Here is a 26,771-nt window from a genome sequence, read left to right on the forward strand (position 1 = left end):
AAATGCAGGTTAATTTTTGCCAGCATTCACGCATCTCCAGAGCTCGTTTTCAGCTCACTTTGATGTGTTAGGTGGTAACTTCTTTCCATGGGAAGGGACATCAGCAGACCCAGTGTTCTGCCCCACCGACACTGTGAGCTCTTTATCGCTGCTTACAAAAATAAAAGAGAGAACAGGAGTGACAACACCCATCTACATTAGGATGGGGAAGAGTAACAAAATCCTCATTTCCAGACTATCCCAGACATCGCTCCTGCTGGTAACATCATCACTGGCCCAATCTGCTCAGCAGGCACTGTGCTACCCCAACCCATCTCTCCAGCTCCACCATGTTCTTCAGTGGAACACCTTTCTGCAGGGTAACTGCCCCCCTGCAAGTCCACAGCCCATCAAGCAAGACAGAGAAGGCAGCCTCCTCTCTGATGTGGATGCCAACTGCTAAGCATAAATAAATACCAGCTCTTAGGTTTTATTTCTTAGCCAATGTGCCATGAAAACTCAAAGTAAAGACTCACCCTCGCCTTACAGCTCATGGGAAAGAAAAATATATTCCACTGGTCTATGGCAGCAAATCAAGAAAACGGCAGTAACTGATTTATGTCTCCAGCTCTCCGGCTCTGGGTGCTGGAGCTGCTTCTCCAAATATTTCCAATTACTGCCCCAAGTTACTTGTTACAGCCCCCCACAGCTAAGAAATCCAGCGACCCACTGTCAGTTGGGCTACTTTATATTGAAGTACGTCTCTAAATTAGCTCTGCAAGAAACAGCCCTTTGAATCCAGCGGGTATGAAGCTCTTCTGGCTTCCTGTGTTCCTAGGAGTTCTGCCTGGGACAGACAGCAATCTCTTACTTTCCTCTTTGCTTCTTGTAATAGCCATAGACAGAAAGATGATATCAAAGGCAGGCATTCAGAGCACGTCCAAAAGGCTTCCAGCCTCTGGTAGTGCCCCCTTCCTTAGAAGTTCCATTCCACCACCAACATTTTTCCTGTTTTGCTCCCCAAGCAGCGCTGGTCCCTCATCACAGCTGGCAAAGCTACTAGAGAAAACCCAGAATTTAATAACCAAAGTGACTGCACGTCGTTGATGACTTTTAACTGTTTTTAGTAAGGATGGCAGGCCGAGTGCGGAGCTCCTCTCTTAATATCATCTGTGGTTTTTTTCCTTGTCATGAAGATGAGTAGGAATTAATTATTTTAAAAGCTGCGTGCCCTTGCCCTTTGCAGAAAACAGCTCTGCCCATCCAGAGAACCCTGAGATAATTGCTCCTGAGCAGACAGGAATGAGATCTGCCACCTGCACGCTTGGAATAGGGTGAACGTGTCTCCTCTAACCCCACAGTCTGATGTATGCTCAGAACAGAAACAGTCAACAACAAGAAACCATGTACCCAGGTACAACATCCTGCTTGCAGGATAAAAAAACCCTCAGTTCTCAGTGATTTAACACTCCGAAACCCTTCAAATCTGCCCCATTTTGGAGGGGATACGCAAGACTGATGATGCTGATGAGCAGGCGGCGGATGAACCAGCTGCTGCCGGACACTGAGATGAAAGCACTACAACTGCTGCCTCCACTATGCAGGCTAATACAACTTGAGACATTAAAAGTAGATAGAATATAGTGTAAAATAAACCCAAGCATTCTGCAGTTTCTGCAAAGAAGAATACAACATGGGTGCTCCCGTAGACATCCTCTGACCTTGGAAATCTGGTGGAGACCTAATGCCAGGGGCAAAGAAAGAGCGGAGGTTCCCCTGGGTCCCCCAAGGATCTGCTCTGCTCAGCTCCACTCTTCCTGCAAACACTGAAAAAATCATTTTTGTGAGCTGTGAAAGAGAATGGCTGGAGAACAACAACATTTAAGAGAAAGTCTTTGCAGTCTGAACGTATTTGTTTTGCTCTTTATACACAGCTTGATGGAGGAAAAAATATCGTTTCTCTGACTGTTAGAAGCTGTATTCTGTAGAGCCCTCGAGGAACAAGCAAGTAATTTAGTTCATCTCTGAAAAGCTGTCAACTCCGTGGCAAAATATGGGATACACCTGCAAGTCTCCCTGCCAGGCCAGGGAGGGGGCGGCCAAACCCCTCGCTCAGAAAGCACCATGTTTTTAAGCAGGCCAGGTGGTAACTTCGAGAAGGAAACTCAGAAGCAAGGGCTGCAGCAATTAGATTATTCCAAAAGGTCTTGGGTCTCGGTAGTCTCCCAGTCCAATCAGATCAGCTACCATTAAGGGGAATAAAGCGGCACGATTTGGGGCCAACCAAACTGCTCGGTAACAAGTACACACTCTTCTGCTGAAAGAAGAAATATTGTTAAGTCACCGAGCTCACGCTTACCAGCATGTTTGAGAAGTTTCCCTTATCCCAATTTCTCTCGTATTTCCAGAGATCATAAAAAAGATTCTTGGCCTTTAGTCCAAGAACAAAAAAAACAACCCAAACCAAACAAAAAATAAAAACCACCCCTTTCTCCCTGCTCCTAAAGTTCAGCATCTAAATTTCCAGCCTATAGCAGAGACATACAATTCCTTGATCAGCCTAGATGGATGCCTGAATTAGCAATCACCTTCAGATTACCTGATTTAAATCTCTCTGCATCTCTCCAAGGAAGAATTGGAAAATTATGCCTCAAAAAAAGGTTGGCAGAGAAATGCAATACAGTTACACATCATTAAAGAAGGGGTACAGCACAAAAAACTGACATGGAGAATATTTTGCTCTCCTTGAAGTACTGAGCTTTTAATTGTAATCAGTCTCAAGTGATCTTTTACATGACTTAAGAAATATTTGTTTCTCTGTTGCCAAAGCCGATGTATTGGCTAATGTGTGCTGCCTAGCCTAATGGCATTAGAACATTAAAATTATCTTCTGCATAATTAAAAGCCCAAAACACTAAGTTGTTGTTTTTTTTAATTTAAACTACTGGACATTACAAAGCAAGCAATAATACTGCAAGCTGGAACCTGGCCCTGTAAAACCTTATTTACAGAAGAGAGTCCCATTTCTGTTATGAAGAAGCTCAGATAGAAAGAACAAGTGCCAGAGCAGTGAAACAACCCGAGTAAAATAAAAATAGAAAAAGATTAACAGAAAAAAACCCCTTGTGGCTGCTATAGTGAAGGGATCTTTCTGATCTTCTCTAGATATTGGATTTTATTTAAGATCCAGCATATTGAGCTCGCACAGCATTACACTAATATGGAACAAGGCCAATTTCAGGTTTTCATTTAATTTAATCCATAGAAAGGCGTAGCTCTAGATGCTACTGATGCCATTACACATCTATCGCTTGCTTATGAAAGAATAAACAAAAAGATCCCCCTATTTTAAATACTTAAAATTTATTTTATTTATTAATAAAATGTTACTTATTAATTGTTACTATTTTTATGGTAAAAATTTAAAAATTACTATTAAATGTTACTTAAAACAAACCTGTAAACCAAATCACAACCTGTTTCTCCTTTGTTTCTCATTCAAGCTTCCCCAAATTCAAAGGATATATTTAAATAAACCACCTCAGCTTCACAGCTCTGAAAGGACTACAAAACAGGGTGTAAAAGATGCAACACATTTAAATAATTTAACACTGCTGTACGTGCATAATAGCCACTATTATACTCCCCCCAGCAGCTAAATACAAGTAATTGACTGATTTAACTTCCTTTCCAGTTTCACTTCCAGGAAGTCCTGAAAAAAAAAGAAGCCGTTTTCTATAGAAAATACAGCAAATAAAAAGCCAGTGGTCTATATTAATCCATTAAATGCTAAACCAGCGATGTGATGGGACACTGAAACCAAAGGCAGGTAACAACATTCAGAGAAGTAGCCTGGATTTTAAAAGGCAGCTACAGAAATGTCAGTTTTTAGTAATTGGTAACGAGACCCTACATCTCCCGAACCAAAGCACCTTGTTTTCTGCAAAAGTCAAGAACAGTGAAATGAGAACAGCAGAGCCGAGCGAGGAGAAGGGGGAATTTCGCTTACATGTTGCTTTTGCAGAGGAAAACCAGCCACATGATTAATTAAAGCTGGGCAGACTGAGGTGTGTGACACTGGGTGCTTCAGTCGTTTGGAAGAGCTTTAACGGTCCATTTCATTCACCCACATCTGGCACCAGCACGACACGTTTTTATAGCTGGAAAAAACCCCACCCCAGTGGTTTCCAGAAACCGCTGGCTTGGAATGTTCACCCAAAGGGCTTCAGGGTGTGAAAGTTAACCCGGCTGAGGAGCAGGATCGATCCAGTGCAACAGGTCTGCAAACCAACCGGTCATCCCTGAGAACAGGAGCAGTGTCCCTGAACCCCCCCCGTCAGCAGCACTTGGGCGCACTGCCCTGTAGCATCGTGAAAGCGAAATGCTGGCAGCTTACACGAACCCAGCCAACCCTGGGACGTGCATCTGAGTCAACTACCTCCGTTATGAACAACTGTGAGGGGTTTTTTGTCCCTGCAAACAAAGATTATCATTTTGCTATCACGCAGCACCATCAGATTATTTTTTTTTTTGACAAACAGAAACGAATACCTCTTGATGGAAGAGCCACCCCAAAGTCCCTTTCCTTCATCTTCCAGTTCACCGCATGCAACCAAGGTGCCGTGGTTGGTTACTTACCTGGGACAGGACTCTTGTTCGAGTTTAAACTCTGAGCCTCCGTGCTCTCCTCCAGTTGCCCATCTGCTTCTGTCTCTTCCTTCTTTTCAGTATCTGTTATCTCTTCGTTAATAGTAGTTCTTGTGCTCTCCTCTGCTTCTAAATCTCCCTGAGCAACAGGGAGGGCACTAGGAGATGGAAGAGGAGGTGGAGAAGGAGTTGTAGTGGTAACAGCAGCAGCAGCAACAGAAATCGGAGGAGAAGGAGGCGGAGGGGTGGGAGGTGGGGTGGGAGGAGGAGAGGGAGCAGTGTGAAGAGCACTGGAAGATGGCACGCTTTCCACTTCTGCTGGAGGTGCTTCTGGTGTCTCCAACTCAACAGTCAATGGCGCAACTTCCGTCTGGGCTACATCTACTACGCTCTCTGCAGCAGTTACTTTTTCACTAACTCCATTCATTTCATTAATTAGATTAGTACTAGCAGTCACTGGAATATCACTAGATGCTACACTACTAGGCTCTTTGCACACCTCGGCATCAGCCTCTTCTGCTGGCGAAGGGTCTGATGTGTCCGTGCAGGCCGTGGCATTAGATATAGGTATCGCCTCCTCGTTTGGGGAAGCCAGTTCACATTTCTCCTCCGAGTCAGTTGTGAATGTGGATTTACTAGAAACGGTGACAACAGCAGCGGCGGCGGCAGCAGAAACGACGGTGATGGGAGCGGCCGGGGTTGGCGATGGAGCAAGAGGAAGTTCTGGCGGGGTTTCCACTGGGGTGGCCTCAGTCGTCTGGCCAGCTTGATCTTTTTTCTCCCCAGTAGGTTCTGGTCTGAGGACTGGAGAAGGTGGTTTTAATACTGGATCTGGTTTTGGCTTCTCTTCTGTGAAAGGAGAGGGGGCGGAAAAAAAAACAACGTTACAAACAGCAAGTCAAACCCTGTTTTCCTTTGCTGTACCTAAGCCCACTCAGATCCCCTCGCCTGCATCCCACCCACTATTCAAGAAGCTCTGAGGAAGGCACCTGAACCCCACCCTGCACCTAGAACAAAAGCCTAGGCAGCCCACAACTGCAAATCTGAAAATGCAACTGCTGCTTCTATTTTACCGAAGACAGGCTCTACAGTAAAGGGCCATCCTTTACCGAAACGGCACGTACGTGTTACAAAATGTGGATTTTATTGCAGAAACTCTGCAGCTGAAAATAGAACTTTTCTTGACAGAAATTACAGAAGATAAAAATACACTTTACTTGGATTCTGCCTCAAAGGAGCCTGGTGTTTTAACACCAAGACCCGGGCAAACTCATGTTCCAAAACACAGGCAGACGGGGACACTGGCAGCCTGCAGGCGCTCTCCGCGACTGTTCCCCCTCTTTGTAAAATGGGGAAACCACTCCACAAGTGATGACGGGCTCTTCTTTTACACGCCACATGTCCTGCCATTGCTAACACGTGAGATCCACTGAGTTTGTTTTTCCATCACCCATCAGACTAAAGGACACAACCCCCTTGTTTTCGTTTGACGTTTCAGCAAAGGTACCTTTTCCCAAAGAAAGCAAACCTCAAAAGAGATGTAAGCACAGGTGCCACCAAAGGACAGCCACCTCTTGTTGTTTGTGGTCCCAGGGCATCAGGCACGGTGGGAAGAGCACGGTGAAAGATGGACTGTACCAAACCAACCCCCAAAATACTGTGCGGAGAGACGTCCCCGCACTTCTCCTGCGATGAGCAGCAGGACTGCGACAGCATTCCTGCCCTGACCATCACGCGGTTCCCAAAGGTCTGCTGCAACTCCGTGGAATGCACTTCTTCTGAACAAAGTATGATCTTGGCTCCATAATCTTTCAGGATCTTGGATCCACAGGATCTCTTGGGATCTACACCATCTCCCACTTCCAATGTGATGATGGAAGATCTTGCTTAGGAAAACACCTTTGTGCTACAACTCCGCGAGACGAATGGGATGGGACAGGAATCGCGCAAAGTCAACACCCAGATGGAGGGGACTCCACGGTCCAGTTCCCAGTCACCGTTCCGAGAAGGTCAGCTTGATCCGTCCTCAGGGTGGGAGCTCTGCTCTGCTCCATCAATGCAAGGTGTCCCCAGGCTTTCCGAGCGCTGAAGCAACAGGGAACTCCTCCAGGACACTGCCATGCCAGCAAAAACTAATTCTGGAAAAGCCAGAGGCACAAACCCTGCTGTTCAGATTAGGAAATCCAAGGCCATGACCAACCTTGAATCATCAAAATTCGGGTAGAACCAAAGAGGTATGGCTTTGCTCGGCCTTTTCCAGCTCTGCCAGCTTTCCATTTGGGACTTATTCAACAGACATGGCGAAGGGAAAGAGCTTTTCAAGGAAAACCCATCTGAAACTGCTTGGAGCATCGAGTCCCGTCTTTAGGAACAGCTGGAGCAATGAAGAACTTTTTTTCTGGCCATCAACAGCCCCAGCAGCATTACAGTGAGGACTATGGCCAAAGCAGTAGTTTATTAACTTAATGAGGCACGTAGGGAGATGGCTTTGGAGGAAGATGACAAATGAGGAAAAAAGATGGGAGAAAGTATCCCAACAGCTGATTTTGATTCTGAAGGCTCCGCGGAAGGACCAGGGAACTGGTTTAGAAAAGAAAATGCGTCACCTCCGATTTCTGGAACATCCTTTGGAGACAACTCATGGAGCATTCTTGACATTTACAGCTCACTATAAACAACTGCCTGGATATTCTCTCCCTTGAGTCAAATGAGATTGCTCAAAAAAAGAAAAGCATTTGAAGCGTCTAGAAAAACATTCTGGGAGATCAAAAACACAGCAAAAACATACAGCTGCGTTTTAAAACCAGTGATTTAAGCACGCTTGCTTCAAACTACACTTTATTTGGCCAATATATTAGCCACTGATAGAGGCTGTGTGTGCAAAATTCAAGGAAAAATGTAATTTGAGGGGGGAGGGAGGGTGTCAGAAGAACAATGAGCAGATTTGGTTAATGAGAAGTGGATCTTAACTTGAACCACCATCACGGAGGACAAATCTCTTAAGTCCTGGCAAAGAAACATTCGTCCCTGCCAACTATTACAGAAACAGTCACATGAAACAACATGCAGTTGGGAAGGGAAAACAAAAAAATCAACGCAATTCATCCAAACTGAATCAGACCCCTTTTTCCTAAATACGCCAATATCATTCCTCACATTATATTTAGAAATTGTTTACTGGAAGCGCTGGGCTGTTCAGGACGAAAGCTTGTTCCATCCATAGGTATTTTTGAAAATCTCCAGATAAAAACAAATCTTGCACAATTACTGTTCATTAGAAACACTTTTACCAACTCAGCAGGACAGATGCTTGCTACCTCCTCCGTGAAAAGCCATTAAAGCCAGAGAGGGAGCTGGGTTGCTGTGGTGGCAGAGACTGCCCAGAGTGACGGATAGGGAAGATTTTACTGGATACGGGAATTCATTTCTGCTTTGTGGTGTTTATCTGAAAATAATCGCTGGGCTTGCTGCCATTTTTCCATCTTTTGTCCTGATGCAAACATTGGCGCGGCGGTCCCGATGCTGGCTTCGCAGGCAGTTTTTGGAGCACACGTTACTGAGTCACAGTGTCAGCAGAGAGGCTCGAAGCTTTCCAAACTTCGGGATCTGACGTTCATCTATTTTCCACAAACCCTGTTATACATTGTCCCTGTCTGATACATTGCAGGAGTTGGAAAGAGGTTTTAAAAAATAATACGACGACTACCCCAAACATCCCAGGGAACCTGGGCCAGCTGAGTAAACACGGACAGCTCTGATTTCATGCACAATTTTACCCCATTAGAACTTGTGCACCAGCCTGGCCTGCAGCCAGGTTCCTGCGCCGTCTGCCATCAGCTTGACCCGAATTCTCCAGCAATATCTTTGCCTTCTGCAGCCCCGCTGATATATACGCACCATGGGCACCTACAGGAACGACAGCTAGCTGCTTGCCCCCAGGCAATGGTACTTTTCACGGTATTATAGTAGCAATTCCTATACCTCCAATTCATATATGAGCTTTGCAGCCTGAAAAGCCAGAAGCTGCTTTAAAAGCAGCAAATACCAAATAATTATCTTTTAAAGAAAAAAACAAGGGTATTAAACGCCGCGCAAGCCCGAATTCAGCCTCACTAATGACTTCGATGCAAAAATAACAGGGACTGCAGACACTCGCAGGGAGAAAGCCCAGAGCACACGTGCTCTGTTCCTGATGCCAGCCCGGCGAATGGGCCAAACGCCGTGCGCAGTTATAAATAACTGCAAAACGCTGAATTTCACAAAATTACGACTTGACGGCGTTATACCAAATTTCAACTGATGCAAACAAGCGCAAGAGGCAAAGGGCACGAGAGAATCCAACCCACAGGATGAACACAGTGAGCGCGACTTCAGGGACGCGATAACCCGGGGCTTAATAAGCACTTTTTTAAGAAAGCCATGCAACCCTATCTATGACTATTTTCATCTTGGAACAAAGAAAACCCCAACATTCAGGCACAAAGTGAAAAAATACCTTGATACCTTGGTATATATTTCTGGGAAGATGCACCCCCCCAGCTTGCTAGCTGGACTTAAATAAGTAATTTTAATAGTGTCTCAAGTTCCTTCACCTTTTATTTGCTCTGTCCTGCGACTGACACTGCCGCTGCTCCCCCCCAGCCCGAGGCCACAGTCGAACGCTGATGGTGTTATTTCAGGGCTCGCTCGCGCCGCAATGCTTACATAAATGTGCTCTTTAGCAATTTTTGGACTGGAACAAATGTTTGACTCTTTCCAGGATGGAACAGAGATAAAACACAGGAAAGCTCATCAGCGCTGAATCCCAGTTCAAGCCTTGATTTGTATTTAAACCAGCACAGTCAGACCTGCGTAACTAACTACAGACCACTTACTTCCAGTTTACTTCCAGTTGCCCACGAAGGGATTACGTTAAAGAGAGAAAGAAGAGTGAGAAGACCCATTTGTCCTGGAAATACCAGTTTTCATACACAGGGCTGAAATACCATGATGTAAATGCTGGATTTTACGGTTCAGCATCCACTTGCTGGAAAGGGCGGATGCACTGCGGTACCTGCAGCGCGGTCACCAGTCGTTCCAGTCCCAGTGCCACCTCGCAGCTCGGTGCGCTCAGAGATGTCCCCGGCACGTCAGCAGAGGGGGGACATGGACCGGGAAGAGCTGAGCAGCAAGCGTCAGCGAGCCGGCGAGCTACGCTCAGCCAGTACAGCCACAGTCGAATGGACACGTGTTAAATCCACCCACGACTTTTCCAGGGGACAGAGACACCTAAGCTTTGCACAAAGATCTAGACAAAGCCATAGTCCCGCTTCGAGTGGGAGACAGGACCAGGTGATCTCCAAGAGGTCCCTTTTCAACCATTTCCAGACACTGCAGCAGCTTAGAGATGTGTCCGTGGAGCAGCTTTTGCTGAGGGAAACCCCTGAAGTCTGTGCTATGGCTGTGAAAGAGCAACATTTTCAGTAAACTTCAGCATGACACAAATCAGCCTCAGGGACACCTCCCTCTACTTTCAAGTAGTGGCCGTGCTGCTGATGGGATCTATGGCACCTGAAGCACCAGAGGCAGCTTTTTTCCCCTCCCTTCTAGAGCTGTGCTCCTCTGGGGCTTAGCTTTCCTCTAGCAAATACTCTGGTGAAAAAAAAAAAAAAAAAAAAAAATCTCGTCAGGCTCCGAGGTTACAGGCAAGGCTCAGGAGCGAAAGGTGGCACTTCTCGGCTTTCTTGTACACATCGCTCGAGGCAGAAGCCGCAAACGCTGCAATGCGGTGAATAACTGGGAAGCAAACAGTGGTGTCAACTCTGTATTCCAACACCATGTCTGTTAACGTGACGGCAGTATACACATTATTAACTACAGCTTCTTAATGGCTTTTAGGTGGCTATAAAATTTCAGTGTGGGAAGAGACTTGGCACGCTCCATCCCCCCTCCTGGGACACCTTCTCTTTGAACGGTTTAAAAATAAAAAAAAATCTCCCTTCAATTGCATATTCTTAGATAGGAGAATGAAATGTAACCACTTCCATAAAATTTTTCCATCTGTGCCATTTTGACTAATGTCAGCAAAATTTGTTATGCCGTTTATGAGACACTTTGCACGTCAACGGGGTTTTTTTTCTAATTAATATTGCCCACGTCCTGTAGGACAGGACACACAAGCAGCTCTGGAGGAGCCATAAGATGCTCTGGTTACATGCAATTGCTATGGCTAATTGTCCAAATGATATAAAGCCTCCCTGGCTACAAGCATTCTACTGACAACGTGCTTGTTTCTGAAGGATGGTGCATGGGCGAGAGGAGGTTCACGCATCTTTGTGCTCTGAAAAAATGTTTAGGACCTATAAGCTTCAATACAATTATTTTTAACCAGTTTCACATTGGCAAATTTCAATTAATTCCCTTAGCAACACATTGTTAAAATGTTCCACTGGAGGAAAAGAAGTCCCTCCCCTCCTATTTCTGCTGACTGCTTGTCTCCACGCCAAAAATATTCAAACTAAAACAAGAAAGGAGGGGGAAAAAATGACTAAAAATAATCCATCAACAAACCTTGCTTCGGGTTGCTAGTCGCAGTGACAGGGGTGCTGGCAGCGAGATGGGTGTTCTCCACAGTCCCATAAACCACAGGGCTGTGCTCGGGGACCTGGCTGGACAGCTGCTGGGATTTGAAGTACAAAAAAGGGTGATAATGAGCGTGCGAACATAAAAACTAGCAACATGGAGCACAAGCAAGCAAGTGGGGAGGCAAGGACAGGGTAGGAAAGAACAGGAAAATAAAAGGCAGGGAAAAAAAATCAAGAGAAAAGATACACAGACCCATTGAAGAAATTCAAAAAGTACACGAGAAAGGGAGGGAGGAAAAGGCAGCAGGAAAAGGGGGAAAAGAGACGATTATTGTTCACAACAGCAAGAAAGAGACAGCACAGTTGTTAACACATTTCATCCGAACGCTTCCTCCAAGAGCAGCAGAACCGCTCCTCCGCGTAGTCTGCACAACGACAGGCACACGCCAAGACTCCTGGACCGCGCTGCAATTTAAATTTTCTCTCTGGACTTGACTCCCTCCTCAACTGATCGGTTATTTCAAACACCTTATATTTATTATCGACAGATAACGTGTTTACGTATGAATAAGGTATATACGTATCTCTATGCACACACATATACTAACTTGTTGTTATAGGAGGAAAATCATCTCGACTGGTTGAACCTGTGTGGTTGCATGAAAAAAATACACCTGACACATTCTACAAAGGGACTTACGGATGGCACCTGCTGGGTAATATGAGAATAAACCTGACTGTGCGTCAATCTAAAGGGGAGCAGGAGGAGCTGGTGCCCAGCCAATGCGCAGCGAGCCCGAGGTGTTCTACATCCAAACCCAAAACTGCAAGAGCAGCACGGTCACAGGACTGAAAAAGCCATGGCCAGTTGCAGAGACCACGTCTTTTAATTATGTCCCCACCAAATGCTTCATTTGTGTTCATGAAGGTTTGATAAAGACACAATCCCCTGTTTTTTATCTCAGAAGGCTAAACAACTACCTTGGACGTCCAGGTAAGGCACCTGTGTACGTTAAAGCCAACAGAGGGGGCAAGTCAACGATTCACATTTGCAAAATCCCCTTAAACACGCATCAGGGGCCATGTGAAGAAGAAAAGGGCTAAATTTAATAATCTAAAGGGGAGAGTCATGGAGCTCTCTGCAGGTGTCTGATCTCACCTAGCTTTAAACCCACACTGACTTCTCAGAAGATCAACAGGAAAAGGGAATTTTTTTAAAGAATCAACTAAAGCAGAGTGCCCAAGACAGGGCTGTCCCATTCCTTCTTTTGGACAGGCTATCAGAAATTCCAGGCAAAACTTATCTCCCTAAATAACCACAAAGCCAAAACTGCAGCAACTCGCTCCTCTTCCTGGGACTCTTTTTTCACTCCCATTTCCAGCTTTTTCAGCTATTGCGTCTAGACAGTCCAAAATAAAGAGTGAATCCTCTCCGTACACGTATTTTTCACCATTTCAGGCAACACAAAGGTAAAGGAGGACTGTGCAAAAGCACATCTGGAAAAATAAAAATCAAAATCTAAGTAAGCGGGGCAAAGGATCGAAATTTTATTTGGGATTTCTCCTCTTCCAGGAATCAGCCCGATGAAGAGCTGCATCCCCCCCTCCAGCCACAGCTGAAGGAAGCCAAAGAAAACACGGTTTTACAAATGAGCAGGTTTCAAGAACGCTTTCCCCTCACCCTCAGCGGATCATTAGTTTCATTTTAGGAAAAATTTATGGATGAAAGCAGCAGGGAAAAAGGAGAACGTGGTAAAAATCACAGGAACCAAACGAGAATACCGGACAAGAAACCTGTAAGCCTAGAAACTCCTTGGGTCAGTAAACATGTTTTCTTAACAAATTTGGAAAGCGCTCATTTATTTTGTGGGAATGATACAGCAAAGCAATAACAAATGGCACTTAAGTACTGACCCTTACAGGCTCGCAGCTTCAAAATGCAGCATTTAGAGACTTTCTAGGAAAAAAAAAACCCACTCAAAATTCCTCTTGTGATTTACGATGTTAAAAGAATTGCTCTGTTATTATATCCTACCATGGCCCGTAGACTGAGCAAACACAACGTATGACAAACCCCCTGATGCTTGGAAGAGGTTTGCCAGGAGAATAAGAGCATTTCTTACTCTTTAAAAGGTGATCTTCTCTGTAAGTCAGTGCTGAGTAAATACCGTAGCCAGATCCGACATGTGGTCTTGCAATTTATTTATCTTCCCAGCAAAAAATATAGCATGAAAAACAGCATCCTGCTAGAAACGTATAAATAATACCTCCACTTACTGCCAGCTTCTCTCGCAGGAACTTTAACGCATTTTAGTAATTAAGCAAGCACTGCGGAGGGGCTGGAAACGCTCCACCTAAAGCACTTTTTGGTTAGCGACGCTGACTACAAAGCAGGAGGTACAAAAAGCATGGAAATGGCTAAAACCAGGCGGCTTCAGTCTTGGCAGCAGTGCCCATCTGCTGGACAATTTCAGATTTTTTTTTGATGCTCATGTGCTTAATCTACTGAGAGAAGAGGGTGCTGTGGCTTCGTGTTATCAAAGTTTCAGTTTTTCTTCGAGTTAGTTAAAAACAAAAATCCAAATCTAAAGGAAAAAAATGAAAATTTTGAAACCTATTATTACAATAAAATGGTTTCTTTCTCAGAGAAATTTGGAATTTGGGACAGGGATTGGTCTACAGCAGTGGCTTCCATGCGCTTCTTGAGCAAGCTTCTCCTTCTGTTCTTGTCTATATAAATAACGAGATTACTGAGACACTAACCATCACCATAAAAGAAGTGTCACTAGAATTTAGCATCCTTCTAAAATATCATTGGACTGGGAGTCGCTGATTCGATGATGCTTCGTCAAGCCCAGAGATTGCATGTTTGCATTTTGCGTGTTCACCCGGACAGTATCTTGCCGAACCCCACGATGTGCAGGGTTTGACTCAAAGGGATGGCGAAACAAGACAACAGTGACGATGCTCCCCTTGCTTCTGTTCCAGGAGCTGCCCTAAATCATGAGCATTTCGGGAGGCAGGTATTTTTCTGTGAAGCTCACGCTTTTCAGCTGGGGAAAGAGATTCTGAAAAAGCCGTAGCGTGTTTCAAGCAAAGTTATGGCTGGATGTTTAAAGTTGACTGATTTTAGACCGTTCAAAATCATAACATCCACCACTACTGGAATTCAGGCACTGAGCATAGTTATTAAGGCACTACCTAATTTCCCCCAAGATACTTAACTTGCTCCAAATGAATAAATTAGAGATGCTGTTGGGACAATAACTTCGAATTTCCTGGCTTAAGTGGGCTTAAATGTTCAGTTATGCTACACTAATGAACTTTTTCTGGGGAGCACTATTTCACAGGTCTTCTGTGATTAACAAAAGTGGTTCCAAGTACCTAATCAAAACGAACCCTGGATATTAAACAATAAAGTATTTGCATACCTTAACTCAGAGTAGATGATTGGACATCACTGCTGTGCTCTGCATATAAATTACAGCTGATAAAAATTCATGCTTATTAACCTCCTCTTGAAAAACATTTATTTCGTCCTGTTTTACTTAATTGTAGTATCTTAAAATAGATTTCAGAATGCAAAAATGATCTGGTAGAGTGCCTGGATTAGCTGCACCATGCATAAACACAATCTGAAACTCTGGCTGTTTTCAACTCTTCCACACTTCTAATGGGGAAAGTCATTTAGCATGTAATAATGGGAGGACGATCTCACCAGCATTCAAACGTTTTACATCGCTAATATCGTCTCTTACAGAAAATGCTGGAAAATAATTTTAATTGATTCTATATGTAACCAGCTCCCGGCTCTCTCCCTTTTCCAGCTGCAGTCGCAAATCATCATACCGCTCTCTGGCAGAAGACAGCTTTTTCCAGCAGAGCACTGCAGACCTTGCTGCAAGAACCCAGCTAGCTGGGAATGGCTCGAGCATCGCGCCTTGCTGCTGCTTGCCCACGGTGGGGACCAGGAGCAGAAAGCAGGTGACCCAGCGCACAGAGCCATGCCTCCATGCAACAAGAGGATTCCACTGAGCCAGGGGAACGACCAAAAGCTGTAACTACCCTGTCGGGCTCAAGGAGATCTGCGGGCCAAGCCCTTATTTATCTCCATGATCCCAGTTACACTTCTACTGGCCCAGCTGTAACCTCAAGGTCTCACTGCAGCACAGCGGGTGTCTCAAGGCAAGCTTGTGCTCTGGGCTCTGCACAGGACAGCCAGCAATAAAACTACCCAGGCACAGAGGGGAAAGTAAAGTTTCAGCTCCAGAAAGGCCGTTTCACCCTAAAAGCTAGCAAAAACTGGTGACAACGAACAGGAAAGAACTTGGAAGAAGAAGAAATTGCACCCCAGCCTCAGCCAGGCTCTGACCTGAAGCCCACCCATCACCTGCAGAACCTTCATGGCTTCTGATCAGGCCCAGCAAGCAGCGGGCAACAAGCTCCGATAAAACATGGGCAGCTTCCAAACCACGAAGTTTCTCCTCTAGTTGTTCACTAACATTCCAGTTTAGCAGTCTGCGGCTCAGTACCATCTCTCCCAAAAGAGAGGGAGAACTGAGATGATGGTCAAAGCAAACAGCAGCTGCACCAAGCCAGCAGCTGGGAAGAAGACGGCAGCCGCCACGTGCTCCTCTCCATCTCTGATGCTACAGGGAGATGAAGGAGGCATCACTTCCTCCTGCTGCAGGTGAAAAGAGTGGTCAGAGGACAGAAAAAACGGTCTGATTAGATAACGCAGCCACTTCCAGCCCCAGCGGTTCATGTCATGGTGGACTTACACTGACGTCAGGACTGCTGGTCTGCAGGTCTGAGCACGCTCTTTTGGCCCTGGGGCAAAAATGACTAGAACAGACCTGGGTTTCCAATCAGTTTAATTTCTAGACATTACACGTGGCCTTCTCAGGTGAAGCAGGATGCAGAGACTTAGAGGGGGTCCAACTCAAAGGCGTGTGACAAGGAGAGATTTATGAGCTATGGAAAATGTCAGTTTGGGATAGTTTTCCTACATCAGAAAAATGCATTTTTAAGGTTGAACACACTAGAGACCAAATCTGCGATAGATTTATCACAGTTCTGCGATAAAATTCCTGAGCTGCAGTCGTTCTGGTTACCCTGAAACAACAGTGCTAAGGCTGAAAGACCTTAGCAGGGACAGTGATGTAATTGAAGATACATAATCAGTCACATGCAGGATAGGAACTTTCCTCAGGTACACAAGACTAACAGAAACATGTTTCTCACAAACATGTTGGCTCCTCCTTTAACACTGAAAGTATTTACAAGCTCTAAAATCTACCGCTGATACAAAACCAGGGATGGGGCGCTTGTGGCAGCACTGCAGCTCCACATTTTACAGGCTATAGGATGCTAAAAAATGACCAGACTTGGAGGGGAGGGAAAAAAAAAGATAAATCATTGAAGAACATTGCCCATTTAGGACCATTCAGGTGTCTGATGTGATGGGTGGTGCGGATGGGAGAGAGGAACTGGCTCTAACAAACAGCAAAGCAAAGCAGACATCACTGGGGAGAAGGCTACGTGGCCACTTCATTACCTGAGGTGGGGTAGGTGTCGAAGTGGGTCTCACGATGGGAGGCGTTGGGTTCCTGCTGCCCCCTCCAGACATTATTTCTTCTGTTATATCTTTGCCTCCCTGGTTTGGATCCCGGATTCGGATCTACGGTATCGAACAAAGAAATAATTCAAACATCTTCCCATTACACACTGTCCTTGGGGTGCATGGACAGGACCTAATTCCGTTATGCTCAGTAGGAGATGCTCTGGGGTGAGCTGATGCTCTGCAGGAACGCTGGAATGTGGTTTGTTTCAATAACTTGAAATGCATGGTATGTCACCCCTTAATCTGGAAAGCTAATTTAATCAAAGTGCTCAACCACCACACCAGTTAGGTCTAAATACGTGCACCCCAGTGCATGACCCTGTAATTCAGAACACTGTCTCTACCTCTAGAAAATGTTTACTGCAACTTAGAAAATTTAGCAGACAGTTTAGCTACACAACTAAGCTTGCCAGTTAGCGGAAAGTGCAGTAATAAAAAAAAAAATAAAAAAAAAGGCATGTTTCACTCCGATATGAAATTCAGTGACCTTGCCAACCCGGCTGCTGGCAAAGGGGGAAAGCAAATCAGCTCTTCTTGTTTTTCCTTTCCACACTGAGAAAAGTCATACCAACAAAACAAAGGGAATCAAAGCAAAAAACACTGAGCAGAGGAAAGGGAAACCACAAGAAGAACAAACTGAAGTGCTATGAAACTCATCAGCATTTAGGAAAGAAGTCTGCTTTTTGAGTTTCTCCAAAGCCCCAAAATGGGAAGGAAAAATATTTTCTAAAATAAACCACTCAAGAACACACTCATCATTTGAATCCTGAACTGACACTTGAGCCAATCTGTGTCGCTGAATATGGGGAACAGCCAAGCTGTCTGTGTTGACATGAAATAGATTTTTGAACCTGCAATATAAGAATTGAAGATTTTGGTGAACCTAAAGACAGTGTCATTGTTTGTCCACCTTCCCAAAAGCTCTTTGCTGAACGCTGGGATAAATTGTACGCAGTAGTCCCTGTTGTGCTGAACACAATGTACATCTGCAAGCAAACCAAGAGACATAATCCTTCCAAGGGCAGGGGTCTCGCTGGAAGCCACCGTGCTTTTTTTAATCAGCAACATATCAAGTTGCTAACTGCGGAAGGATTTTGTGATTTATCAACTTCAGTATCACGTGATGTCTTCTTGACTCTTTGGGCTCACCCAAAGAGTCCTTGGGACTCTTGGGAAGATCAATAAATATACACATCGTACTCGGGATGTTGACAAGATGTGGTCTTCTCTTATTTTTGATGGAGTTTTTCTGCCAAGACATTTAATTAACCACAGCAACAAGGACTTAAGAGTTGGCACAAATTCCTGCCCTCCGCTCCTCCTGACAAAGCGGTCAATGGCCTTAAAACAAGCTCACCCTGCCTGAAAGTTTGTAGTACTCCAATACTCAACTAATGATGCGTGCGGGTGTGTGTACATATACATATCTAATTTTTCTTTAATTTCTCTCATTTCTTCAGTTGCAACACCAATTAGCAAACTGAAATAGTACATTCAGAGAAAAGCACCTCGGGCATTTAAGAAAAACTTTTGCTTTTCTGCTTCAAAGAACTTGGCTTCATTGCCATGTCTGAACCACAGCTGAGTGTTTGGGAACATCTTTGCATTTCAAATAGCATCAATGATCTGGCCATGTCATGTTTTGGATGCTGAAGAGCGTGGTGAAGGGGTGGCAAAGGAGATGCATGACCCTTTGTTGACAGCAGCTACAAAAAAGGTCTTTCTTGCAAGCCCAGCTAACACATTGTTCAGCTCTTCCAGTTTCCCAAATCAAGTGTCACCTCAGATCATCTTAAAAAATAAATAAATCAAAAGATGCAAATATTCTGCGTTTTAAAAGACATACAAGTCTCGGTTTTTTTCCCCATAAATCTTCTGATGTTTTCAAACCACTAACACACACAGTGATGTAATTTAATTTCTTTTTCAATCGTTTAGAAACGATTCATTCACAAATTCAAGCCTACCCCTAGATTTTTCAGTTTAAACGTTACATTTGCCTGGTGAGCCTTTACTATTCCCTACCATCATCCACATGTGAATGGCTTGAAATTCCATTAATCGTCCCTCTCCAATTCTCACCAGTGAATTAGGAAGAGAGGAAACGTGGCCTCCAAACCTCTACCCACTTTCATAAGGTTGTGTGTTCAGGTTCTTTCAAGCCTGCAAATACACTCAGAACTTCCTGGTTTTCTACCTTTTCAAGGCATACTATTAAACAATTTCTTTTTTGTCAATTTGAACTGATTCCCAACATCCTCCCCCAAACTGATTTGAGTTTGTTCATTCCCACCTGGCTCTTCGGTAAAACTCTAGGCAGCAGCGTGGGCAGCTGAGGAGCCCAGGCTCGGGGAGATGCTGCTGCTGCTTTAAGTTCACCACAAAACACGGAAAAATATTTCCTTTTTGACTGGCTAAGATGTCACAGTCCCCACAGCAAAATCAAAAATAAGACATTGTGCAGCATTGTGCGATGTTTAATTACACTTAGGTGTGAAAGGTAAGGCTTAAGCCTCTCTGCGTAGATAAAGCTCAGTTTTAAGCTTAGCTCATTATTAATTTCCTTCAGCCTTACAACCAGGACAATTCCCAGATGGGACAGATCCATCACTGGTGATCCCTTACCGTTTTTTTCTCTCTTTTAGCTGGTGGAGGCTGCTGCTGCTGTGTAGGCACTATGATGGGTGCTGACTGATACACTGGCTGACTTGGGTAGAAAGGTGTTCCTGGGAGAGGACAAAAAGACAGAAGCAAGAGTGAAAAATTCAGTTAATTTTCCAAAATGAAAAAAAATCAGTTACTCTTTTTCCAGTAAAATTTGTTTCATTGTTAATGAAACAAAACCAAGCACAAGAGGTACAACTGACCACCTGCTCCTCCCTCCCTCCCTCCAAAAACCAGAACTCCGAACATCCAGCTGCTAACCGGTCTGTGTTCTGCTCTTCCCCCCTTCCACTGAAACAGAAGCTGCTATTTGATCAAGACAAATGATTAAGGCACTCGTTCGTTTTTTTCTTTTCATTTTTTTTTTCAGGTGCATCCATTTCTGGGAGGCTGCTGAAATCACCAAGGCATGAAAAGTGGCCCATCCCTGGACTCCTCTGACCACGCAAGTAGGTTTCTTCTTGGGTTTTTTTTTTTTTTTTTTGCTTTTGTAGAGAAATTCAGTCAAACCATTACAAAGAATTTGGCAAGGTCAACTGCAACCCGTTTTGAAGCAGAGCCAGAAAATTTAATTACAAGCAATGTTCTTCTCATGCAGCAACACAAAAAAAGCACGGCCACAGTTATTATTGCAAAATTACACCGCGTTGTTGATTACATTCATAATCCAATATAGTTTCATTATGTTTTTCTTTATGGAATAAGGCTGGCTCAAAAAGACTGAAGGCTTTAAAAATGTGCCAGACGTAAATAAAGGTGGCACAGTAGAGCCGTCTTCTGTCTGTGGATCAGATGTCAGGTTAACCTGTAGGATGGTGCTGGGGTTTTTTTCCCCCCTCTGTGCCTGGATGCTAGATGGACTGCCAGTTTGCACTTGCATCTGGAGCAATCTCATCTATTCTTCAACCAAACCAACCTTTAAATGGGAACGAAAACCTGTATTGTGTGTCTGGAACCAAACAGAAGGTTAGTACTATCTCAAGCAAACGATGAAATCCAAGAGAGCAAACGAAGCCAGCCCAGCACAATCTGATTTGCAACTTCAAAGGATGCATCCCTCACACCGAGACATGGAAAGCAAAAGCTCAGAGCAGGCTCCCTGTCGGCACTCTCGGAGCGAGAACTTTTCCCTGCCGGAACAGCAGGCAGAGCTTAAGGCAGAGAGCACCGCACCGGCGTCAGGCTGCTGAAAGCTCAGCCGGCTGTATTTACTCTTGCATGCTGCAATTAAGGTGGCCTAAATGATTCAATAAACTTCTCATTTTGAACTTCATGGTAGGCAGCGTGACTTCAGATCTGGCCTCGGGGGACAAAACTCTCCATCAGCATCCCTATAACTTGGGAAGTGAAAACCCTCCCACCTCTCGCCTTAAAAACAGCGATGGAGCCTCAAGCTTTTCCAAGTATTGCTTTGGCCAAGCTGGCCAGGTGTACAACAGGGGTCTGGATGACAGGAGAGGACAGGAGCAAGCCTGGGAGCCCTGCGGCGTGTTCATAATCTTGATTTCTAGTTTCCTAGAAACCAAATCTAATCAGATTGCCTGTAATGTGATCCCTGTCAGAGCGTGAGCTACAGCATAACTCCAGGAAGAACACTTCCTTTTTGAAAAATCCTTTAAAAAAAAATAAAATAAAATAAAACAAATCCCGCAAAAGCAAGAGTAACTTCTGGGAAGAAATACAGCTTCTGTGGCAATGAGCCAAGTGCATTTTTCAGCGCGACGCTCTCCGCTCCGCACCCTGCCTCTTGAGCCTTTCCAGCTCAGCAGCACCCAAGTTTTATTCTCCTTCCTTTCCATTCTTCATTTCAAGGTCTTTCCCAGTGCGGCACAGAGACTCACAGATAGGAAAGAAAACGATAAATTGCAAACCCAAGACAGTTTAAAGAACTGTACTGTCCGTCTTCACAAGTTTTGGCTTCTGCAGTATTTTCCCTTGTCACCTTCTTTTACAGCCTGCCAAACAGCGATGATTTTGATGTCTAGCAGCCATGCTGGCTACGAAGTCCCAAGGTTTATAGGAAAGACCGCTGCCAGCAGCATTAGCCATGTCTGGATTATAAATTTAGTCATCTCTGAATGCCACGAGCAGTGCCTGGTGAGACACTGAACATCTCCAGTCCCTATATAAACAGCAAGGAAGCAAGAGGAGGGAAAGGTGGATACGTACAGGCAAACCGGCAATCATCCTCTTCCTCGACTAAACCTGCCCTGCCTGGCAAATGCTCTGTGTGACACCTCCAGCTTCGCCCACTGATGCTCCACAGACGCAGCAACCTAAAACCAAGCTGGGACCGAAAGATGACAAGCTCTCTCCACAAGAAACCAGGTGCTTTCAGGAGCGGCAGGGAAGCAGAAGGGAACCTTTTCCAAATTACAGAAGTGAAGACAGACAAACGGCACTAAGCGAGCAGAAAGTAAGAAAGCAGACCGCTAACGGCAGAAGAAAATGAGGAATATGGGGTAATTTCCTCATTTAGCAGATCAGATTTAAAAAGCCACTGCAATATTTCTTCTCTTTAATTTTTCCAGGAGAAGCAAACAGGAACTAGCTGCCTTGTAATTCCACTCTCTCCTTTTAGTCAGAAAGTGCAGAACCAGGTTTGAAGGCTTCATGGCAACCTTTCAAAGTAGTCGCATTAGCTCCATATACACCAAATAAGAAAAAAAAAAAAAAAGGAAAGAAAGAAGGGGAATTAACAAAAAAAAGAAAGAGACCTTTTACAATGAGAAGTAGGTAAGCAGCTGGGGCTTTTCTCCCCTTTACAAGAAATCTGTATTTGTGAAGAGCAAATGTGCGATTCTGCCAGCGGTACAGGGCTGTCATTGTTCAGCCTGGAAGACGAAGCATTCCCTTCTAAGGCTCTGAAATACCAACAGCTAAAGCTGCACGGAACATTGGTAGTATCTCTGCCCCTAACAAATTACAGAATGTATGTGGGCAGGTAGCCATCAGGCTGAACAAAATACCTCAAAATTTGGTATCAAGAGGTGAAAGCCCTTTAAATTAAAAAAAAACCAAACCACAGCTCATTCAAACAGGGTGATGACTAGAATCCTGGTGGATTTTTCATTATGTTCCCATAAATGAGGAAGGTAAATAATAAAAGATAAATAGTAGTGATATACGTGACCACAAGACACTCAATTATGAATCTCATTCAAACGCAGCTTGCAGGACCTGATTTAGCTATCAGAACACAGATCCCACAGAAAACCTTGTAGGTGACTGATGCAAGTATGCTATACATTGTACACAGCAACACAGTGGAAATTATTAAGGAAGGGATTCATTACTGTTAGGTACACGATGACTGCCAAGAGAAGAGGCGTCCTGGGACAGTGAAGGACAGTCACCCACTGTTACACGGGGTCTGCAAACTGGGACCCAAGTGAGAAGCAGCTGTGAGGTCCCAGAGGAGCCACGGACTGGTGAGATGCAGCCAGGAGGGATGCAGCACTGGGCATGCAGCCCCGGAATTTTTAGGTGCAGCTCTGAAGCTCAGTACCTGAATACAGGGTGCCCAACAACTACAGCGTGCGCAGTGACGTCAGGCAACCTCCCAAGCCTTTTGCTTGAAAAAGGGCAAGACCAAGAGCTGCCCGTTAAAAGGCCAAATTTCAGCCTGTGCACGGTGACAAACTCTTCAACTGGACTCGCTTCATCTTCGCAGCATAAGCCCAGTGAATCAAATCACACGGTTTGTTCTTCTCCCCTCGTTAAACGCCGAACGAGGAACACCAGGATAAGAAACGTTTGCTGCTGTATTGCTGAGAACATATTCAGGGTATAGCTGAATGGAAACCAGGCTGCCAGATGTATTCACAATACCTTAATAAATAATAATGATTGAGTGGGGAATAACAAATAGCCACCATTCTTGTTCACATGTGATTATGGGTAGTGCTGTGAGTTACAGCCTTTCCTTGAGCACTCGTCCAAACAATACTCTGTTATTGTGAATTTTTCAGGAGTGAATAATAAGGGCTGCGACAAAACCAAATTGAGCAGCTATTTGAAGTTCAAACAAATGCTAATCCACTTTGCTATTATAAATCTTTGGCTTGACAACAGAAAAACACACCCAGAAAATACTTTATAAGAAAACTCCAAGCAGAACTTACCATAGGCATTGGGGAATTCTCCAGGACCTGGTCCTGGATAAAAGGGTCCTGGTCCTGGAGGCTGAACAGGATACTGCTGCGGGGGCCCGACATATGGAGGGCCACTGTGACGATACTAGGAGGGGAAAAAATAACCATCAGTTTATAAAGAGCTGGGCAACTTCATGCCATTGCACAGAGATCCTGTAATCGAGCCCCCCGACCAACAGGGATCCAATTATCAAGCCAATTAATTGCAGATTCAGAAATGTTACTGCCAATAAATAAATTAAAAAAAGGTAAACAATGTCACCTAAAGACAAGACAGGGAGGACAGGAGAGCTGAAGCAGAAAACAGTCACTCCTCTGACTTCAGCAACATTGTGTTTTTACGAGCCCCAAGGTTTTAGAGTAGTTATAAATCTATGAAGTCAATTTAGTTCTATTTATAGCACTGAACATTTTCCAAGAGCTTAGCCTCACGCTGTTTTTGAGGGGGGATCTCCAAAACTAGAAAGGGAATTTATTCTTACTGCCTGCATGCACAGAAGAACAAATACTTCATCCAGCAAAAGGACAGAGCCTGAATATACAACCGCCAGCTTCACTCCACACCCTGCGCCCCCCCCAGCTCCGCTTGAGAAAATCCAGATGGAAGCGAATGCTGCAGTTCCTTCGGTGATCAGACAACATATTTTTTTACCTGTGGTATACAGTACTGGGGGCCCTGAGGCATCGGGTAGGGCATTGGCAGATGATTAACCATCATGATGTGCTGGTTGGTTTGATACACCGCAGTCGGTGTCTGCGCACCAGGACGGATGGAAGGGCTGCTGTTCTGGATGGTAGCTCTTGGAGGCTGTATCTGCGGCCTCTGGAAAAACTAGGGCAGGGAAGGGAGAGAGGAGGGAGAGAAAACAAAAAAACGGGTCAGACTTTCTGGGAAAGAATTCAAATATCATTACAAGATTATCATTATATTACTACTTTTCAAAGGGTTGCCACGCATTCAGAAAACTGCAGGACGACTGCTGTTTATCTGTAAATAGCAAGATCATGCTACAGCTTTCCATGTTACGAGGTAGAAAAAGGTAAGAGATTTTAAACTCCAGTAACTATTAGTTTGTATGTACTGAATTATACAGCTCAGCTTTCAGAGTGAATGTTAGAAAAATGATTTTTGTCAAATGTATTTTTTATAAGGCGGGTTGACTGCCAAAACAGCCACCTTTATAAATATGCCAGGAAAATAAAATATCAAGGCAACTGTTCCGATATACCTCCAGAACAGCTAAAAAGCCAGATTTTTACAAAGGCCAGAGACACCTCAGGCCAATCCTCTGTACAAAGTAAACTGGGTGATTTCTTTTGCCCTCTGTTTTCAGAAAGGTGGCAACCTCTTCCAGGGTGGCACCAAACTCATCTACCACGTTTGCATGAAGTGATGCCCCACGCAGATGGACCAGGTCCAGGAAACCAAGCAACCCACTGGTACACGCTCCATTCTCAACCCTTACGCGCTGGGAAAGGCATCGGCGTCCAGGGTATGGAGCATTCATGGCACTGGAAGACCTGGCTCTGGAGTCTTTGCAATCTTGAAACTCAGTCGGTAAGATATGCATCGGACATTAATGCATTCACTAACGGAGTGATGATACAAGTGAGAAGAGACACTTATGCCATGCAGAACCAGGAGTTAAAATTACCTGTATAGGTCTGAATCCTCCCTTCAATAACGAAGCAAGAAAGCAGCAGGAAACAGAAAGAAAGCCAATGGAACAGCTTACAGATCAATAGGAAGGAATAGGATAAAACATGCACCCTAATTGCACACAATTCCATACATCTTTCTATCCTGCTTTGACTAATCTCTTACAGAAACAGCAAGAAAAAAAGACAATGAACTGGTAACCAAGGACTCTTCTACCAGAATCCCATGGCAGGGGTCAGAAATTCTTTGTGAAAAGTTTTATATGGAAGTATAAAAGCTTAAATAAAATAAAATTTAAAAAAAAAAAAAAAAAGAAAAAAAACCCAACAAGCAAACCATGATTAACTGCAGGAAATATGATACTACAGAAAGACACTATGTTTACTCTGTTCCTAAGACATCAAACACTTTTCCTTTCTGGTCTCTTTCAGTGATACAGAGAGAGCAGCTAAAGCAGAAACCCTTCTCAAATCACAGATTTCTGTTTCTGCACCAAGACTGGAAGAATAAGAAACGCCACGTCTTTAATTGTTAAGCAACAAAAATAATAATCATTAGGTCACCATATATCACATTGAACACTGCTGACTGATGAAGCACGTTGATGTAAATAATCTGTGAGCAACTGCATCATGAGCGGTTAGAAGAGAGAGTGGTATCCACTAAGGAATGAGCTGGGCTCATCTGCCTCGGCGTTTGGGAAGAATGGGATAGGGCTGAAGGAAGCTGTGATGCCTCTACACTTGACATGACAATGAGCTTAACATGGTCACTCTGGTGCTGCTAAAGACTTTATGACACCTAAGTTGTTCCCCAGAGCAAACGATTTCTTCCAGAAAGCCACGGATGACTCCCTCCCAGAAATCCGGATAGCATTATGATGATCACAATGCTTTTATGCCCAGCCCTGTTAATCTGAACAAAGAACTGTGACCTGAACCAGCAGAAGGCAACTGTTTGGGGAGAAAAGTTTGGTAGCAAGGCTGCAGAAAGAAAACCAGGAAAGCAACACACTACCGTGCTCCCACGTTAATACAAACCATGTGGCTGTCTAGATGTGGGGGAACTACACGAGTGTTGCATGAACCAAGGGCATATGCTGAATTTATGGTGAGAATAACTGGAATCCGCGATTCTTCAATATCCAAAGGCACCAGAAAGTGCTAAAGTCCTTTCTTCTTTCACTGCAAAACGCTGAATAATGACTATTTCTCCCCGCAACTCTGTATGCAGCATGAAAATGGGCTGGAGGGTGAAGCAAGACCTGCCTCTCTGCTGACAGCAACCACATCCACGGGGCAGCACAGAAAAGCCTTTGCTGCAAGAGACGAGAGTCGTCCACCGGTGCGAGCCAGACACGAACCCTGCACCCATAAAACCTGCTAATAACAGCACTGAAACCACTGACAAAAAAATTACAGCCCCAGAAACTCCTTGCTTATAGATAGCTTTTCACTTCCATCGCTGGCAACACCACCATG

The 26,771-nt window shown here is 44.5% G+C and overlaps 1 protein-coding gene across 15 annotated transcripts in view; it reads right to left on the minus strand.

The window, feature by feature from the left end:
* The window catches only part of EIF4G3 (eukaryotic translation initiation factor 4 gamma 3), a 146,737-nt gene that overhangs the window by 39,642 nt on the left and 80,324 nt on the right, over positions 1-26,771 (minus strand). For 8 of the 15 annotated variants that reach the window (XR_005826745.1, XR_005826746.1, XM_040585963.1 and 5 more), the window contains 7 exons: positions 25,286-25,306; positions 24,283-24,462; positions 23,601-23,715; positions 19,438-19,538; positions 16,747-16,869; positions 11,176-11,284; positions 4,618-5,475 (listed from right to left, as the gene is read on the minus strand). Coding sequence is in view for 13 of the 15 variants with exons in the window: in XM_040585963.1 (XP_040441897.1) it covers positions 4,618-5,475; positions 11,176-11,284; positions 16,747-16,869; positions 19,438-19,538; positions 23,601-23,715; positions 24,283-24,462; positions 25,286-25,306 (1,507 nt within the window). In the remaining 2 variants the exon portion in view is untranslated. The remainder of the gene's footprint in view (positions 1-4,617; positions 5,476-11,175; positions 11,285-16,746; positions 16,870-19,437; positions 19,539-23,600; positions 23,716-24,282; positions 24,463-25,285; positions 25,307-26,771) is intronic. The other 7 variants (XM_040585959.1, XM_040585953.1, XM_040585964.1 and 4 more) reach the window with 3 other exon arrangements.

Source organism: Falco naumanni, chromosome 3 (genome assembly GCF_017639655.2).
Source record: "Falco naumanni isolate bFalNau1 chromosome 3, bFalNau1.pat, whole genome shotgun sequence".
Classification (NCBI taxonomy): domain Eukaryota; kingdom Metazoa; phylum Chordata; class Aves; order Falconiformes; family Falconidae; genus Falco; species Falco naumanni.